The sequence below is a fragment of the Prionailurus viverrinus genome, chromosome C1, assembly GCF_022837055.1.
Source record: "Prionailurus viverrinus isolate Anna chromosome C1, UM_Priviv_1.0, whole genome shotgun sequence".
In the NCBI taxonomy this organism is placed as follows: Eukaryota; Metazoa; Chordata; class Mammalia; order Carnivora; family Felidae; genus Prionailurus; species Prionailurus viverrinus.
The window spans coordinates 210,619,313-210,637,304 of NC_062568.1; the positions used below are offsets into that span (position 1 = coordinate 210,619,313).

The following is a 17,992-nucleotide window of genomic DNA, read 5'->3' on the forward strand; positions in this document are numbered from 1 at the left end:
CCCCACGGCTGCCTGATGGAGGGGTGGCCCCGGGGACCACGATCAACCCTCCCCCCCTCCCCCTCAGCACGGTTACCTATGGCCAGCTGGGGGAGGGTGCAGCCCAGGCGCTCAGCTATGGCCTGCAGCTCCTTCAGCTTGGCCTGCTGGCGCCGGCCCTCCTCGCTCAGGATCTTGTCTTTCAGCCACTGGTAGCCCTGGTTGTGGTGGGGAGAAAGCACAGCCCACTGGTGAGGGCAGGTCACCTGGGCCTCTGCGTGCAGACAGCTGGTGATTTGTGCCAAGGTAGCACCCCCACCCCTGCCTAACCGTGTCCCACTGCAGAAAAGACCTGGGCAGGTGGAAGGATGGGGCCTGCTGAATCTGAAGCCAGAAGCTTCAGGGTCGCCGAGGCGGGGCCCCTGAGCCAGGACCGGGGGCCTGGCAAGCCCGGGGCGAAGTGAGGGTGGGGGAAGAGGAATGCTTTGGCCGTTGGCCCAGAGGACCCCTTCCCCAGGCTCTGGGGGAGCTGTGGTCTTACCTGCCCCCACCCCTGGGATTGCAATGCCTTCCAGGGAATCCCTGATCTCGGTGTGGATTGGGCAGTGGGTGGGACAGGCCTTCCTGTCTTTGAACTCCAGGCAGGGGGGCTCCAGTGCTGGATCTGCCCTGACCTGAGTAGGCCTTTCTCTGCCTGCTTCTCATCCCCCAAACCCTGCATTTGGGAGACCCTCCTGAGTCCCCACTCCAGAGGCGTGTCTGCATGGGGGGAACTTGTCCCAGGGGGTGGCCTCTGAGGGACAAATGAAGCAGCTCTGCAGCCCCCAGCCCAGAGGTCTCAGAGTTGGCCTAGAGAGTGTGTAGGGGGGTACCCGTCGTGGGAGGGGCCATCCCAAATAGCAAAGGTGGTCCGCCCAGCCCACGTTGTCAATGCTGAACCCAGCTGGGGGTGGCGAAGGAGTGAAGGGGACCTTTCACCGGGGGCGCATCCCAAGAAGAGGATGGCCTTTCCGGAGGTGGGATCCGGCCAGCAGGGGCTCCAAGTTCCGTTGTCCTGGAACCGCCCCCACAAGGGCCCAGGGAAGCCCCGCCCAGACCCATCAATCCAAATGCCTGTCAATCCAAAATGCCTGTCACCTGCCCGTCCCCTCCTCCCAGCCTGGCAGCTCTTTTCACCTTTAAGGAGGCTCTTGAGTAGGGCGGGATGCCACTGTCGTACTTTCCGGAAACGATGCCGCAGGCCAGAGGGGACCAGGTCATGGCGCCCACTCCTGGGAGAGGAAAGCCAGGCGAGGTCAGGCCCGGGGTGGGCGGGGCTAGGGAGCGAGGAGGAGGAGGAGGGGCGGAGCTAGGGAGCGAGGAGGGGCGGGGCGAGAGGAAGGGGCGGGGCAGGGGAGAAAGGACGGGACCAGGCGGGGGAGCCCACCTATCTTGTGGAAGAGCTCCGGCAACTGGACCTCCACCTTCTCGCGCTGGAACATGTGGTACTCGGCCTGCTCGCAGATGGGCGGGATCAGGTTGAACTGTCGGGCCACGGAATAGGCCTCCTATGAACGCAAATAGGACCGTGGATGGTCCCTGTCCGTCAGTGGGTCTGGGGGCTGCTCGGGCAGCATGGAGGAGACACAAAGACATCCCCAGGAAACAGCCGGCTCACCTGCTCTCCCCCCACACTCCTCCCCGGGGAAATTCACCGCTTTCCTGGGAAAGCGGTAGCCTGTCCCCCTACCGTCTCTGCTGGGAAAACGGGATGGGACCCCAGCGTTGAAGGCATGGGGAGGATTCTGGCACTTATTGGCCAGGTGGCTTTGGGCAAGGAGCTCACCCCTCTGTGCCTCAGTTTCCCTGTATGTTGTGAGGGTCAAGTGAGCCAACGGCGTTCACAGCCTTCAGGAGGGCAGTGCCTGCCTGCTACGGTGTTAACTGTTTTTATCATGATCATTATTCCAGGGCCCTGGCCCTGGGATGATGGTGGCAGTGGCAGGAAAAGGCTACATCAGGAGGAAACGTAGCATCAGCCCATTTCTGGGACTTGGAGCTCAAGGCCTGGACTCTGCAGACTCTCCCTCTGCTCCTACTGGATGGGTGTGAGCCAGGGCTGATGTCTCCTGACAAGATTCCTGGGGAAGCCCTGCCTGCCAGCATGAGAGGTCCTTTCCTCTTTGGTTTCAGACTCAGTTTTTGCATCTGTAAAAATGGGAATAGGATGCTGACACCTCAGAGAGCCCTGTTCTGGCTCCAGGCAGCTTCAGAGAAATAGCAAGTACTCATTAATGCTGTGAGTGCCAAAGGCTGATTAAAATCACAGGCTCCTAGAGTTGTGTTGAACTTGAAGATTCTGCTTAATTTTTGTGATGAAGTAGAAATCTGGGGCTCACTAGAGGAGAACCCCCCCCCCCAAGGATACCGGGATGTGGGGAATTCTGGGAGGAGGGGCACGGGAAGGGCTGAGGCCGGGAGGGCCCTGGAGGCAGGGGTGGCAGGTCAGCCTCAGAGCCAGTCCTGGGAAGACCCGATCCCCAGGCCTCTGCTCTCCAACCTCTGAGGAGCACAGCGCCACCCCGCTGACCCTTCTGGGACACCCTGATACCAAGAGACATCTGCAGTCCTCTGTCCCTGATGGCTCCTGGAGGGAAATGACAAGGAAGGGGATGCTTTCCTGAAAGTGTGGGAAACGTGACGGATTAGGAGATGGAAGCCGGGCTCCCAACAGCAGCGCACATTCTGAGGCAGCCCAGGCCGGGCGCTACGCAGCCTGGGGACCCACCTCAGAGTGAGCTGGCTGACCTTGGGTGTGTTACTTAACCTCTCTGTGCCTCAGTATCCACATCTGAGAAACAGGATGACAGTAACGCTTCCTCCTAGGGCATTGGGAGGTCTCAATGGGAGTCAGTCCGCATGAGGCCCTCAAGTCTAACGGCAGCTGGGGCATCATGAGAGCCGGGTGCAAGTGGCTGGTACTGTTATTGCTGCTGAGCAATAGGTTCTCTGAGCAATAGGAACCTGAGCTGGCTGAGCTCTAGGTTCTCTGCTAAGAGCTTCGCAACTGTTCTCTCGGTCCTCAGAACAGCCTCCTGGGGCGTCATGCTAGCGGTCTTGTTCTACAGGTGCGAAAACCAAGGCTCAGAGAGGTGAAGCCATCTGTCCAGGGCCACACAGTGCTGGGATCCAAGTTAAGAGCACTGCCTACAGATGTGGCTGCCACAGGTTACCATACTGTCCCTCCCTGTAGTACCCAGTTGTCTGTGCCATCGGGACCAATGGCACTGAACGAGCCAGAGTCCTGGGTGTTCATCCCTAGAATGGGGCAGGGAACCCCATGGACGCACATATGCCGAGAGGTCGCCGTACCATGATCTCCATGGAGCTCCAGCGTGACGTGCCCCAGTACATGGCCATCCCCTGGTTAATGACGTGGGTCATGGCGCGCACGGTCTCTGTCGGGAGAGAAGGGGACACTGCGGGTTGGGGGTGGGGTGACTGGGGGCATGGGGCCCAGCCTGGGGACATTCTGCAAAGACAGGTGGAGCAGGAGGTGGGGGGCTGCAAAGATGTCTTGCAAGCAATGTACTTCCTGGCTCCAGAGTCGGGTGTGGCTGGGGTTTCCAGGGACCGCAGGAAAAAGGGAACCACAGCCCAAGCAGCTGGCCTTGAAAACAATTTCCCCCAGTAGTTACGAGTCTTACGGAATCTCTGAAAAATGGGTTCTGGATGGATGGTGGCATTTCTATGGCGGATTGGAGAGAGGAGGGAAAGGTGAGATCAGAGTATGTCATTCTAGACGGTGGAATGGTGGGGGGGGGGCGCATCTCTAGTCTGGGGACGAATCACATTGGCAGAGGGCAACAGGAAGTTGCCTGTTTCAAGTCCCCCCCGCTTCGGGGTGTCCCAGGTTCTCCCTGGGATCTGGAGGACTGAATAGAGAGGTAATAATGGCATCCGTCCGGACAGCGGGCAGGGTGGGGCCCTGGATGGTTCCAGATGTGTCCCCAAGAGCCAGAAGTGGACATGGAAAGCCCCGTTTGTATCCGTCCCGGATTCTCAAACCAGCCCAGGAGCAGGCAAGGGACCCTCGCCCCAGCTACACGATACACTCTTCCTAGTACTCAAAAAAAGTTTTTGAGAGATGAAAATCTGCCACTTACAGTCTCGCTACTGCTCCCGCACCAGGCTGTTTCAGCCCACGGGGATGCTGTGGTGTTAACAACATACTTGGCCTCGAATTTAAAGACCTCAAATGTCTCTCAGCTTTGCGGGGAGAAGGGCTGCGTCGTCAGACTCCTCGCTGGTCCCATACAGTGCTTGCAAGTCTCACTCCCACAGGCAGGGCAGGAAGGGGGGCTCAAGAACAAGTGTCTGTCAAAACGAAGCGGCAACCTTGACCCCTGGAAGTCCTGTCTCTCCCCAGGTGGCTTGCTCATCGGCTGCCGACATGGCGGGGGGCTGGGGGGCCCCTGAAGATGGCAGGGGGGTGGGAGAGCCGGAGGAAGGAAGGAGAATGCGGGCTTTGTTCACCCAAGCTCCCCCTTGAATGGCACAGACCCTCGGGCACCTTCTCCCGCAGAGAACGGCACCTCTGTTTTGGGGTGTCGTCCTGCCCCCATCCCGGGACCCTGAGCGCCCCTTCGGCCGAGGTCCCCTCTTTCGGTAGAAAGCTAAAGTAGCTGGGGCTTCTGGGGTGTTGGTCTTGGGGCAGGTACGCCCAGGGCCCCCGAAAAATCACACCTCGGCTTCCAGGCCTTCAGGCCGACCCCTGCCCTCTCCTTCCTTCCAAGGTCGGGGACTGGGCTCCTCTCTGCCCATCCTCGGGAGGAGGCTGGCAGGGAGGCCCGAAGCCCCGCCCCAACCCCCAGGGACCACCGACAGGCCGCCCGGTTTGACTGCCCACACCACTCGATGCCAAGGGGGACAGCTCTTGTCGCAAAGCCCCGGGGGGCCCGGGAAGATATCTGCCCACACCCAAGGCCAAGCTCAGGCTTCTGGCCGCTGTCCTTGTCAGCTTCCTCAGAAACGCTCCTAGGGTCCCCTGTGACCATGCAGCATAACGGCCGATTCTTTTCAGCCACGGCCTCGGCCCACATGCCGGAGAGGGAAGCGGACACCCTCGTTCCCCAGCCTGGCTCCCTCTCATCCCTCAGCACAGCTGTCTCCCCACCCGGGAAATGGCACGATACACTGCAGCACCCCTTCTTCCATGCAGAGAGGGGGTCCGCCGGGTGCCTGGGGGGCGGGGCGGGCCACCGGGGCAGGAGCCCGCCGTTGCCTGCGACCAGCTTGAGAGAGAAGGGGTCCCGGGCACGGCTGGCTGGGTGGACGGCCCACACACGGGAGTCCGGCACTCTGCGCTTCTGCCCAAGCCAATGTCAGCGGCCCCAGACGCAGGGACCACTGGGGACAACTGTCCTGCACCTCGATATTTAATGCCGGCCGGCAGCAGCAGGAGGGCCCGATCCTTCCAGCTGCTGCCAGAACCCACAGTACCTCTTGCCTCGTCACAAATAATACATGGGAGGGGTCAGGTGGCAGCACCAGTTGGCAGGCAGGCGCCCTCCCACTGTGGAACACAGCCCGGCTCCCAGGGAGACCACGGCCTGCCCTGGGGCGGCCCTTAGCTCGGGGGCAGGCAGAGCCCACGCCAGGTCTCAGGGTTTGGCCTGCTCGTGTAGGTATCGTGCAAGGAGGCCAGTGACCGCGTTTTGATGGAGGGGTGGGGCTGCGTGGCAGGGGGCGAGAGCGGCAGGTGGCCCAGCCCGCCCAGGGGACGTGAGCACCACGCGCAGCCACGATGCTCGTGGAGGAGCCCGCGTGCCGTGACGGGGCAGCTGGCCACCGGTGTGTTTTGCTTCTGCTTGAGGCAGGAGCTTAGCAGACGTGACCTACAACGTTAAGACGCGCTGGAGGCCGCTCGTTCTAGGGATCCCCCCGGTGTTGACTCCTGTGGGCCCCTGGTCTCCCCAACCCTCTCCCAGACCATCCAGGGTCAAGGTTTCAGGCGCCCATCCCAGCATCCTCAAATCAAGAGGAGCCCTGGTGGACAGACAGCCGGCCTCGAGGATCACGGCAGTGCAAGGCGGGGGGGGGGGGTTGGGGGGGCCGGGCGGGGGGGGGTCATGCATGGGGCGGGGGGGCGGGGGGGCAGGAGAAATGAAATGGCAGCGCTGGCCAGGCGGGGGTGAGGGCGGGGGCTCCACACTGCTTTGCTTTTCCTTCACTTGCAAGATGTTCTCATAGGGTGTTATTTTTCCTTTATGCATTTTATGGAGAAGTTTGTCTTGGGGGGAAAGAGTAGTGTAAATAAAAACACTGTCTCATAAAATGCAGCTCGGACACAGGAGTCAATAGTCGGGCTAAGGGTACTGTGTACCTTCTATGATGAATGTCCTTGACTTGGAGGAACTAAATGGGTCCCCTGGTGATAAAGAAAGATGTAAAGAGACCAGAGTTTATAGCTGTGGGAACACGGACAGGCGCGGTATGACAGAGAGCGTGGGGAGGGGACGCACAAATCTTCCCAGAATACTCGTTTTGTTTAAAGACAAAAAAACGAAAAGACAAAAACCAAACAGACCACACAGACCCCACACGCAAATATATACACGCACGCGTGCTCGGTATATATAGAAACAAATGAGGAAAAAATAACTCGAACACAACTTCATTTTCCAAATCCCTGAAGCAGCAAAGCACAAATGAGGAGCCTGAAGCAGGAATGGGGGGGGGGGGGGTGATGGGAGGGCGGAGATGGCGGGAGAGGAAAGAATAAATACGCGGCAAAGAAACCAAAACTGCTTTTCAAAGCACCGCGCTTTTTTCTTTTTTTCTCCTCTAAGTAACAATTTATCTCTCAGAGCAGGAGGCCCCTAAAACCTCCCGGCAGGACGGGAGTATGACTGAAAAGAACACAGCGGTTGCAAACAGCCATCATATCGTGACTTCATTTAGCTACGAAATAGCAAGAGCTGAGAGGAGAGAACATTCCACTCGGTTCTGAACCCGGGAGGGGGCGTAGAACCCGCACGGATCAGGTGCCTACGGACCCAAGGCCAGGACGGGGACTCGGGGACTCCGCCTGGAGGTGCCACGCCCCCCCGCCCCGCCCGCCCACAGCAGCCGGGAGGCCTGGGTGCCCCGCGGAGAACCCACCTTCCATGGGCGTGTTGGGGTCCGGGCGGTTGGCAAACACCACATCCACGTACTCCAACTGCAGCCGCTCCAGCGAGGCTTTCAGACCTGGGGGGAGGAGTCAGAAGGGGTGGTCACCATCTTCACTGACACTGCTGGGCCCTCACCCGCGCACCTGCGTGCGGCACAGGGAGCAAGAGGTCCCAGGCACCCGCAGCCGTCACACGGCGTGGGGACACATGTGGGCAGGTGCCACCGGAGGTGAAGAAGAGCCAGGACCTAAGTGGGTGCACACCCCAAAGCGGGGGGTCGTGTGGTCGGGTCCACAGGCCAATGCTCTGTGACTGCACGAAGGGGTGCCCTCCTGCACGCCCTGGGGGCCCACGTGGTGATGGGGAGAGCCAGGTTCTCCCGCACGGAGTGGGAGCTGCATCCCTGTCCACGCACCAAAGGCACAGATCACCAGTGAGCGCTGAGCAAGGGCTCAGAGAAGAGCCGCACAGAGAAGTGCTGGGGCTGCGGGGGCCACAGCAAAGCCCCCCTAATCGTGTGATTCTTAAAGGGACGGGTGTATCATCTGGGAGCCCAGGTGGAAAAAGGCACAAAGACGACACAAGTATAGGATAAGCGGGACAGCCTACCCGACCCCTCTCTCTCTCCCTCCCCCCCTCCCTGCCTCTCTCTCTCTCTCTTTCTCTCACTTGTGCACGGAGCGCCTGGCTGTGTCTGACACACACCTTTCCTGGGCTCTTCCCAGTCCTCCCCCAAATCCCAGAGGCGGCCACTCTTCCCACACCCATTTTACAGATGTTGCCACAGAGGCTTGGGGAAGTGATGTCCCTTGCTCAGGACCACCAGTCAGCATGGGGCCCGGCCCAGGCCTGTCTTGTCTTCCCCAGGACCACAATGCCCATCTGAAGGCGGTGGTGCCCTGCTCCGGTGACGCGGAGGCTGGGCGGAAGGAGAGGGTGGGACCAGAGCGCGGGGCATCTCCAGGCCTGGGCCTGCGCGTGTGGCTGGTGGGCGGGGGCACTCTGTGTCCTTCACTTGGGCATCTGCAGGAGGCTCCGTGGGTTCAGGGGCCGTGTGGGGCCAGCGCGCCTCCCTCACCTTCTATTATGTGCTTCCTGGAAAGGCCCCTCTCCGTCTCCGCTCTGAAAAACAGCACAACAGTGTATGTGATGTTGCAAGCGGTTTTGGGGGAAATGTTCATGATGCAACGTTAGGCCAAGAAAAGTAGGTCAGTGAGTGCCACGTGCATCTGATTCCACTTGGGAGACAAACCACAGGCTCCAGGGGTGCGTTCATGCAGCCAGGAGGAGGGGCGCTGCCCGGCCGGCCTGGGGGAGTGGGGGTGGATGCAGGGGGAGGGGTCTCTGGGTTCCAATCGGCCCTTCTGTTTTGCTTAGATTTTTTTTTTTAATTTTTTTTTTTTTTCAACGTTTATTTATTTTTGGGACAGAGAGAGACAGAGCATGAACGGGGGTGGGGCAGAGAGAGAGGGAGACACAGAATCGGAAACAGGCTCCAGGCTCCGAGCCATCAGGCCAGAGCCTGACGCGGGGCTCGAACTCTCGGACCGCGAGATCGTGACCTGGCTGAAGTCGGACGCTTAACCGACTGCGCCACCCAGGCGCCCCATGTGTCTTGTCTTTAAAAAAATTTTTTTTTAATGTTTGTTTATTTTTGAGAGAGAGAGAGAGAGAGAGAGAGAGACAGAGACAGAGACAGAGAGAGACAGAGCATGAACAGGGGAGGGGCAGAGAGAGAGGGAGACACAGAATCAGAAACAGGCTCCAGGCTCCGAGCCATCAGGCCAGAGCCTGACGCGGGGCTCAAACTCACGGACCGTGAGATCGTGACCTGGCTGAAGTCGGACGCTTAACCGACTGTGCCACCCAGGCGCCCCATGTGTCTTGTCTTTAAAAAAAATTTTTTTTTAATGTTTGTTTATTTTTGAGAGAGAGAGAGAGAGAGACAGAGACAGAGAGAGACAGAGCATGAACAGGGGAGGGGCAGAGAGGGAGGGAGACACAGAATCGGAAACAGGCTCCAGGCTCTGAGCCATCAGCCCAGAGCCTGACATGGGGCTCGAACTCACAGACCGTGAGATCGTGACCTGGCTGAAGTCAGACGCTTAACCGACTGCGCCACCCAGGCGCCCCAGATTTTTTTTTTTTAAGTGAAGAACGAATCATATTTATAATTCCTAGGAAGCCGATTTGGTCCGGCCCTAGAGACAATGAGGGGCCAGACCGCTGGAAACGGGCAGGGGTGGTCTGTGGCCAAGGAAGGTGGCACGTGGTTGAGACAGTTCACGAATTTTCTGGGTTTCCCAGAGTTTTGGGGATGTTACCCCTGTAATCAGAAAAAGAAAACAAACAAACAAACAAACAAACAAACAAAAACCAAGCCCATGAAGGTAAAAAATACAAATGAAACAAGGTCTGAGTAAAAGGCAACTCAGCCGAAGCTGCTTTTCCGGGACTTGATGTCCCTCAGTGGGGCTGGGCACCGGCCGGGGCAGACGGCTGCACAAACACCCCCCGCCCCGGGAGAGCCTCCCGATTCGGGGCGGTGGCTGCTGACCCCTGACCCCGGCCGGGAGCATGCCTGCGCTGCACCTACTTTCCTCCCCAGAAGATCTTGGTGGTGATGACCAGGCTGGACCGTCTGCGAACAGAAGAAGAGGGGTGTTACTGGACGTAGCTGGGGTGGGGAGGGGTGTGTTCAGTTTACAAAGAGGGTCCTAAACACCCTTCTCATCTGGGAGCACGGGGTGTGACACGGGTGCTTCGAGATCATTTCATGTTTGCCGTGTGCGAGCCCGGGGTCCTGGGGCTCCCTGCCGAGCCAGGAGACAAGCCACAGACGCAACTAACTCATCTTGAAGTTGGGCAGTGGGGGCCGGGAGGGGATGGAGTCTTACGCACCAGACCAGAGCCCAGAGCAGGACACACACTGGGGGGTGCAGGGAGCACGCTCCCAGGAGGTCAATGCAGGGGCTGCAGCAGAAGGAGGGGCTCCAGTGGGGATGCCGAAGGCGAGGGGGCCAAGCAGCCTGGCTCTTCCCCTACAGGCCGGAGACAGGCTTTCAGAAAGCGGTTTGCGGGACGGCCTTGGGGAGAGCCTGGGGCATCCGGAGGGAGAGACAGGTGGGTGGCGCAGGACCCGGGGTGTGAGGGAGCTGGTGTGTGGGGTGATGGAAAGCCCCGAGGGAAAGGAATAGATTCGGGCCTCCTGCTGTGAATCCACAAGAGGCAGGAGCTGACACCTGTTTGGTCCTGGAGGGATGAGCAGGGATAAGGATGGCCCCTCCAGGCCACATCTCATCAAGACCCTTCCCGGGGGAGGGGGTGCCCGTGTCCCCTGTGGTTGTGTTTTCCTCCCTTGGAAGCAGGGGGGCTGCTCAGGAAATAGCTCCTCAAAGTCAGAAGCTGTGGCCCCCTCGAGCTCCGTCTCCAGGCAGGGGGGTGACCGGATATGCATTTCTTGAGTATTCACCTAAGACCTATTCAGGGGACCCACTAATACATGCGATTTCCTTTATTACGGTGTGAGGAGGAATTTTGTGATGAATTAGAGCCGAGAAGAAACAAACAGCTCCGTTGGGACAAGAGGAAGGGTGTCTGTCATCTGTCCCCAGGGGGAGTGGGGGGTGGGGTGGGGGGGCAGCTTTACAACAGCTTCTGCTCTTTCTGAAAATAAACACATGCAGGCCTCAAGGGGCCCCCAAGTGCAGGCGAGTGCCCAGCCCCGTCTGCCCTGGGGAGGGTGGAACCCTCAGGCTTCTGAACGCCTTGTGGGGGGACCCCAGCCACAAGGGCCACCACTCCCCAGACAAGTGTGATGTGCAGCCCTTAGCTGGCCAACCGTTCGACAGACTCAGGCCCTCGAGCCTCAGGACAGCCCTGCCAGGGAGGCCAGACGTGGACCCTTTACAGGTAGGGCCGGTGGCAAAGGGTGGAGTCCAAGTCCGGAGAAGGATGTCCCTCTCCTCAGTGGCTATACCCTCTGCCTTACCCGGGCCATCTGGGAAGTCCTCATGTCCAGATCTTTTTGGCCTGACACAAATCAGAGCGCAACCTAGTTCCCTGGCCCCCTGAATCCCTGCTGGACCAGAGGTAGAGATCAGAGGCAGAGGGGCAGAGTCAGGGGCACAAGGGCCCCCCCCCCCCGACCGCTTGACTCCCCCCTCAAGCAGAGATGCCTCTGGTCTTGGGGAACGGAGTTTGGCACCTCACTTGGTGCCTCACCGCAGCACCCCCCACCACAGTGTGAATGCTCTCTACCCCTGGAGGCAGCCCCGGGGCTGGAATATTCTCCCCTGTCCAGTGAGAACAGTTCTGAGAAGTTCCAGGCTTTCGAAGGACTGGCCGGCTGCCCAAGGGCCAATGAGGCCTCACTGAGCACTCCACTGGGCAATAGGAAAGAGCAGCTTCGGGGCCCTAGCCGGAGCTCGCCCAGGACCCAGCACGCATCTGTCCCTCACGGTGCCCTCCTCCCTCCCACCTGCCTTTTCCACGCTTTTCCCCGTGTGCGCCCTGGACACTGACCACAGAGAGAACAGGGTAATTACCTCCATCCTTTCTTCTTGATGATGTTTCCTAATACCACTTCAGCCCTGCAAGAAAGACCGAGATACGGGGATTTCATTACAGTGTGACAAAAACGTTAAACCTTGCCCCTACCATGACGATGGGCCACTTGGTCCCCTCTGTGGAAATGCCACTGGGGCCAGAGAGCCAGGCTGTTCATGCTCGCCTTGCCTTGGACACTTCATTCCAGAACGAGGAGAGAGCCTGCGAGCTGCTGTCACCCCCCATGAAGGTGGCCGTGAGCGGTGCCCCTGCAGGAGCCTGTACGAGCAGACGGCTCCAGCTCTCACAGAGAAGGAAGGAGCTGATGTCCTGTTGGCGAGGCCTGCCGTATCCCGTTTCCCTGGCCTGCTGGAAATTCACTGGGGAAGATGTTTGGCAACGTTCCGTGGGTGAAGTTTCCAGAGAAGTGTATATATATTTTTTAAAAAGGTAAATTATTCATCAAGTGCATCCTCTCTTTTCAGAGACGATCAACATGTATTCAGGGCCAGGGGCTGAATTTCCAGCAGGGTGCACGCGCGTGTGTGTGCTCACGAGTGTGGGTGCGTGCATCTCTCTTGTTTCTTGCTTTTGAACACTAAAGAGACAAACGCCATGAGGACTGCTCTCTGTTCTTTTTGGCGTCACTCTGGCCCTGCACCAAACCTGGGCTAGCGGGGGTCACGGGCGGGGCTGTTCCAGCCTTGCCTGGCACTGTAGCGCTGGCTTAACTTTTAAGAACTTTCTGCTTGTAGCGAAATGTTTCTGAGTAAAAACAACAGACGGAGAATGATCCATACCCAGTGCTACATTCCAATTATAAAAGCGCCTGAGTCATCCACTCAGAAATAATGGGCTCTAATTTGCAAGCTGTTCAGCATACATTCTGAATGCTCGTCATTCATGGTCAAGATGTACAGAAATTCACTCAGCCCTGGGCCTCTTCCTTTCATTCCTTGGTCCCTCATTTGTGGGACAAAAGATGAGGAAAGGAGGAAGGGAAAAAAATGAGGAGTGGTCCTGGGGTTGCAGGAGCTGTAGAGCATCGGCTAATCAAAGCCTGTTGCTTGTGGCTGTGAATTCTTGTGGCCCTGCATTTGGGAAGCCTGACATCTGCTTGGGGCTGGGGTGGGGGGGCGGTGGTGGAGCGGGTACAGAAATCCTGCAGCTCTCTGGTAAGCGCCCAAATTAGCATCAGCATAAGAAGCAGGGGGCTCAGCAAAATATGTGCTTGGCATTCTGCTTAGCAAGAGGGACAGTGCCGGGCCCAGAAGCCACCGGAGGAGCCCGGCAGCCCTCCCACCCCCCCAGAACAGCTTCTTCTGGCCTGTCCCTTGCTTCCCGTGTGGGTCACTGCTGGCACCATGCCACTGATGGGACTGAGGGCTGGACTGAGAAGGAGCCGCAGAGGCGTGCGGAGGAGAGGAGGACAGGATGAGGGCAGTGGCCTCCAGGGGTAACAATAACCCCCCGGAAGCTGCTCTGAGTCCCCGGCTGCCAGCAAGGGGCTCCTAGAGGCCCTGAGGCTGCCGGATACCCAGTGCGTTTGCCCTGCTATGCCAGCCCTGGGTGTCCAGTTCTTCGGGGGGAGTGAAGACAGGGACACAGGGAGTGTGGCGGCTGCGGAGTGGGGTGTGCAAGGCTTGTACACGGGGGCCAGGCCATCTGGAGCCCGAGAAGGCTGCCTGGAGCTGTCTCCCGCGTGCTCTCATGGGCAGCGAAACCAAGACAGGAGCAGGGCCAGGGAACGCCTGCGGGCCTGGCATCCGCATCGGGCTTTTCTACCTCTGACCCTTTGCTTGGTTCATCTGTCTGGAAAGCATTTCACTTTGATGGGAAGAAGCTGCCAGCAGGGAGGGGTTAGGAGGGGGCTGTAGCACCGGGGCGGGGGGGGGGGGCGGGCAGAGGGCTGCTGACAGGGACTGAGGAGATCTGGGGGTCCCAGTGCAGGTTCCTGGGGCTGTCAGATCCTCAGACCCTGGGTTGAGACTTGAGAAAACGCTCTGCTGGGCCCCTGATTCTCAGAGCTCTGGGCCCCAACTCAAGCCGCAGGTAAGAACCCAGAGCCCTCAAGGCAGGTGCTGGCCCCGCAGCAGCCACGGTGCACAGCCAGCCAGGCTGCAGCCGACCCAGCTGATGGGAACTTGGCTCGCCCCAGGCAGGAGGGGCCAGAGGGAGGACGAACAGAGAGCCAACAGATGACTTCACAAACAAAAGCTGACTTTTGGAAACCCGATGCAGGAGAGTGGATGATTTGATTACAGCTAGTCTTTAAAACTGAAGCCAGCAGCCTTGGCTGAAGAGGGCTTTTACATAATTGAGTAGGGAAGTTCACTGCCAAGATGGGAAGTGCGTCCTACAGTGCTCGGCTGGCCAGACTCTGCTCCCCCCAGCTCGAGAGGCCCTGCCGTTCCCTGCAGCCCTCACTGTACCATTAAGACGTGGGAATGTCAGGCATGTGGCACTGGCCGCAGGAGCGCGGGGGACGGACGACAGCTTAATCAGGCTCTGGCCCAGCACAGCATCTCCGGCACCAGAGGGACTGTGGTCCTCTCTGTGTTTGGATACATGGGGAGTTTAGCAAGTGACCGGTGTCCCAGTGTTCTGCAATTCTGGCCCCATGAAAACAACACCTTCTGAAGCCACTTAGACTTTAGAAAAGCAGGCAGAGTGGGAGGCCCATTTGTGGACGTTTGGGAACAAGGACCAGAGTACCAGCAGCTCTGGCTCTTCCCAGGGAAGCCACGGCCTGCACCACACTTTCCCCACGAGAAAAGACACGTACTTGCCCGCCGCGTAGACTTCTGCAGTATCGAAGAGGTTGATGCCATTGTCGTAGGCCAAGGTCATCAGCTGCTCTGCTATCTGAAATGAGAAAACCAGGCTGCTAGTGCACAGCCCTGTCCTGCCAGGCTGGGGGGCGTGCCTGGGGTTCCAGGGCATCGCCTCGTGGCTGGGGGGGGGTCCCCTGGGCGTCCATGCCCTGCACCCGGGGCTCCGCTCGGCCTCTCCTGCCGCGGGACAGGCGTGGAGGCAGCTCTCAGCAGCGGACCCGCAAGAAGGAACAGCTTATGGGTTTCGAGTTTCAGGCAAGCGGGACTCTTATCTGTTGGGTCATCACAAAGCTTAGCACCTATACCGGGTTGAACACAGCCCCCCGATAGGAGGGCGATAGATCTGGGGGTGGGGGCGGGAAATGAATACGTTTTTAAAGCTACGGCTACGACGTGTCCTGTGGCCGCATGCCCGATTCCTTCCCAGCAACCGCACGAGGATGATGTTACTACTGTTTGCAGGTGGAGGAAATGCCACCCTCAGCCGGCAGGCACGCTGGCCTCACGGGAGGCCAGAGTTTGCTGCCCAGGCTGGTCTAAGTATGAGCTCGCGCTTCAGCAGCAGTGACCCACTGGGAGTGGGGGTGAGGCTCGAGCAGCCGGGGGAGGCCCCCCTGCCATCAGCAGCCCTCCCACGCTGCAGTGGAGAACTCTGCCGGTCCTCTGGACAGCGCAGGTGTCCCTTTGAGAGTCGTGGAGGCGAACTCCCCTGCCCCTCACTCCTCAAAGCTCAGCTCGGGTGCCGAGCCTGCGTCCCCAGCTGCCCAGGGTGGGCTCGGTAACACTCCACAACCCTCAAAACCCGTAGGACGAACAGCCAGCCACATTCGGGTTCGCAGAGATTCTCTCCATACCGGACTCAGAAGCCCCACGGGCCGGACAGGTATGGAGGGTGAGGCCGGTGGCCGGTGGGGAACCCACACTCCGTCTCTGCCCCTGGGAAGGCAGCTCAGCGTGACCACACTCCTTGATTTTTTTCAAGAGAAGCCGGAGATCCAGGGAATTTGGGGGTGGTAAAAATTTCCTGATTTTTCAAACGTGGGCAAGGAACCCCAAATATTTCTGATACTGAGCAGGCCAAAGCTAACTCCCATCAGTCAGCAGCTGTCGTTTGAGTCAGAAAGCCCAGGGGGTGGTCAGGCTGTCCGCGGAGGATTTTTTGGATCCACCGGCAGGGCTGACGGCTTCACTGGCACTTAAGTGTGATCACGCTGTCGGGAGGCGTCCGGGCGCCCTCCCGGAGCCTCCCCCAAACCCCCATGCATCTCTCTCCACCTCGGGGGTCCCTTTCTTGCTCTTCAGCGCTCCAGGCACAGCAGGCTCCCTCACCAGTTCGTCCTGTCTTCATCCAGACTTTTCCGGGGTGCGTCCCACCAAGCTGCCCGAGCTCTGCCCGGGAGAGCACCCAGCGCTGGGCCCCGGCAGGGTGATACAGACGGTTTGGGGGTGACGCTGCCTCCTGGGGAGGGTTCTGAGCCGAGGTGACTCAGGGCCAGGGCTTTTATTTTGATACTTCGGACACTGCCCACTGTGGATATTCTGCTCTCTGTTCTTCTCACGCTACGTCTTGGAAATCAACCCAAATTAGCTAAAACGATTTAAAAACTGTGGTCAAATATGCATAACATAACATTTACCACTTTAACCTTTTTAGTATACAGTTCTGTGACATTAAGTACGTGCGTGTTGTACGGCCATCACCCCCGCCCACTTCCACAACTTTCTCATCTCCCCAAACAGAAACTCTGTTCTCTGACACACTCACTTTCCATGCCTCCCTCCCCCCAACCAGCCCCTTGGTGCCCACCCATCTATTCTCCGTTTCTATAATTTTGACTCCCCTAGTTACCCCATATGAGTGGAGTCTCACAGTGTTTGTCTTTCTGTGACTGGCTGGCTTATCTCATTAGCTTGGTGCCTTTAAGGTTCCTCCATGTTGTAGTGTGGGTCAGGATTTACACGGCTGGGCTTTGAAGGATGGTTAGGAGTTTGTCAGGCAGGAAGGGGGAGAGTAGGTGGAGGGGGGCGAGAGAAGGAGGGTAGCTTGCTGTGTCTTGTCCTTCCTGTGCGCAGGTCCAACACCTGGGCCTCCTCCTTGCCCGGCTTTCTCTTACTCCAGCATCAGAACTTTGGCCGGTCCTTCCAGCTCCCCCTTGAAGCTGATCTAAAATTGGACCCCCCTGCCCACCTCCACTGCAGCCATCTGGTCCAAGCCAGAATGCCCTCGGCTGGGTTTCTGTGGTAGCCCCTGACTCTCTCCACTTCTGTCCTTGCCTCCAACACTCTACCTGAGCAAAGTGCGGTCCACAGACCAGCAGCATCAGCATCACAAATGCAGAATCCCAGGCTCTGGCCCAGACCTGTCACAGCAGAACCTGCATTTTAACTGGATTTCCAGGAGGTTCATGCGTACATTACAACTTGAGAAGCAGCCCCCATCATCTGGCGGGAGGGGACTGGCTGTCCTCAGTGGAGCAGCCAGAGTGAGCCTTTTGAGTTAAGTCAGGTCAAATTTCCTCTGTCCAAAAATCTCCAGTGGCTTCTCTGCCACGGATGGTCAAAGCCAAAGTCCTCACCAGATCTGCTCCCTCACCTCTGATCCCATCTCTTGACCTGAGGCTCCTCCTGTGGCCTCTTGGAGGCGGGGGACAGTCCTGTTCCCTTGGCCTGGAATGCTCTCTCTCTGAATCACCACATGGCTCACGCTCACTCCAGCTTTCCTGATCGTCCTGCATAAATTGGGAGCCCACATCCCAGAAGTCCTTTCTCTGCTTTCTTGTTCTCTGTGGTTGACTAAATAACGGCTCCTGGAGCCTGTGAATGGTCCTTTGGGTAGGAAAAGGGTCTCTGTAGATGTGACTACATTAAGGGTCTTGAGATAGGCGATGCTCTCAGATTGTCAAGTGGGCCCTGAATGCTACAGGTGTCCTTTGTAGGAGGGAGGCAGAGGAAGGATCTGACACAGAGGAGCGTGAACGTAACCACAGAGGCCGAGGCTGGAGTGATGTGGTCACAAACAGAGGACTGTGAGAAAAGAAATTTCTGTAGTTCTAAAACCATGCAGTTGGTGGTAATTCGTTAATGCGGCCACAGGACACGTCTCGCCCTCAGAGATAAGATGTGCTTACGGTCTGTCCCCCTCCCCAGAAAGATAGCAGCCGATGACAGGGACCTGGCACTCTGCGGGTGCCCACCAGGCACGAGCTGGGTGGAGACCGTCCTCAGCTGGCCCTGGTGGCCTCCTGACCGCCCTCCCCCACCACCTCCTCACTGCCCCTGTCTGCGCCTTGCTCCTCCCTTCCTGTGCCAGGGAGACTTCCTCCTGTTCACTGAGCTAGAGCACGAGTGCTGTGAACACGCCTAGATCCCACCCCCACGGAGGACGGAAGCCGGGCAAATTCGCACAAACCAGGCCCTGGCCGCCATGCACAGAAGATTAGCAGGCTCTGACTCAGAGGACACCCGTCCCATTTCACC

At 58.6% G+C, this 17,992-nt stretch overlaps 2 protein-coding genes across 8 annotated transcripts in view; one reads left to right on the plus strand and one right to left on the minus strand.

Annotated features, from left to right (window-relative positions):
- Window positions 1-2,813, plus strand: part of CHD5 (chromodomain helicase DNA binding protein 5) — a 70,546-nt gene extending 67,733 nt beyond the window's left edge. The window contains exon 43 of the mRNA XM_047873226.1: window positions 2,801-2,813. The gene's annotated coding sequence lies outside the window, so the exon portion shown is untranslated. The remainder of the gene's footprint in view (window positions 1-2,800) is intronic.
- KCNAB2 (potassium voltage-gated channel subfamily A regulatory beta subunit 2) overlaps window positions 1-17,992 on the minus strand; it is an 85,241-nt gene that overhangs the window by 3,120 nt on the left and 64,129 nt on the right. For all 7 annotated transcript variants that reach the window (XM_047873232.1, XM_047873227.1, XM_047873228.1 and 4 more), the window contains 9 exons: window positions 14,467-14,546; window positions 11,681-11,725; window positions 9,730-9,774; window positions 8,212-8,255; window positions 7,123-7,209; window positions 3,331-3,416; window positions 1,406-1,526; window positions 1,156-1,250; window positions 77-197 (listed from right to left, as the gene is read on the minus strand). In XM_047873232.1, the coding sequence (XP_047729188.1) occupies window positions 77-197; window positions 1,156-1,250; window positions 1,406-1,526; window positions 3,331-3,416; window positions 7,123-7,209; window positions 8,212-8,255; window positions 9,730-9,774; window positions 11,681-11,725; window positions 14,467-14,546 (724 nt within the window). The remainder of the gene's footprint in view (window positions 1-76; window positions 198-1,155; window positions 1,251-1,405; window positions 1,527-3,330; window positions 3,417-7,122; window positions 7,210-8,211; window positions 8,256-9,729; window positions 9,775-11,680; window positions 11,726-14,466; window positions 14,547-17,992) is intronic.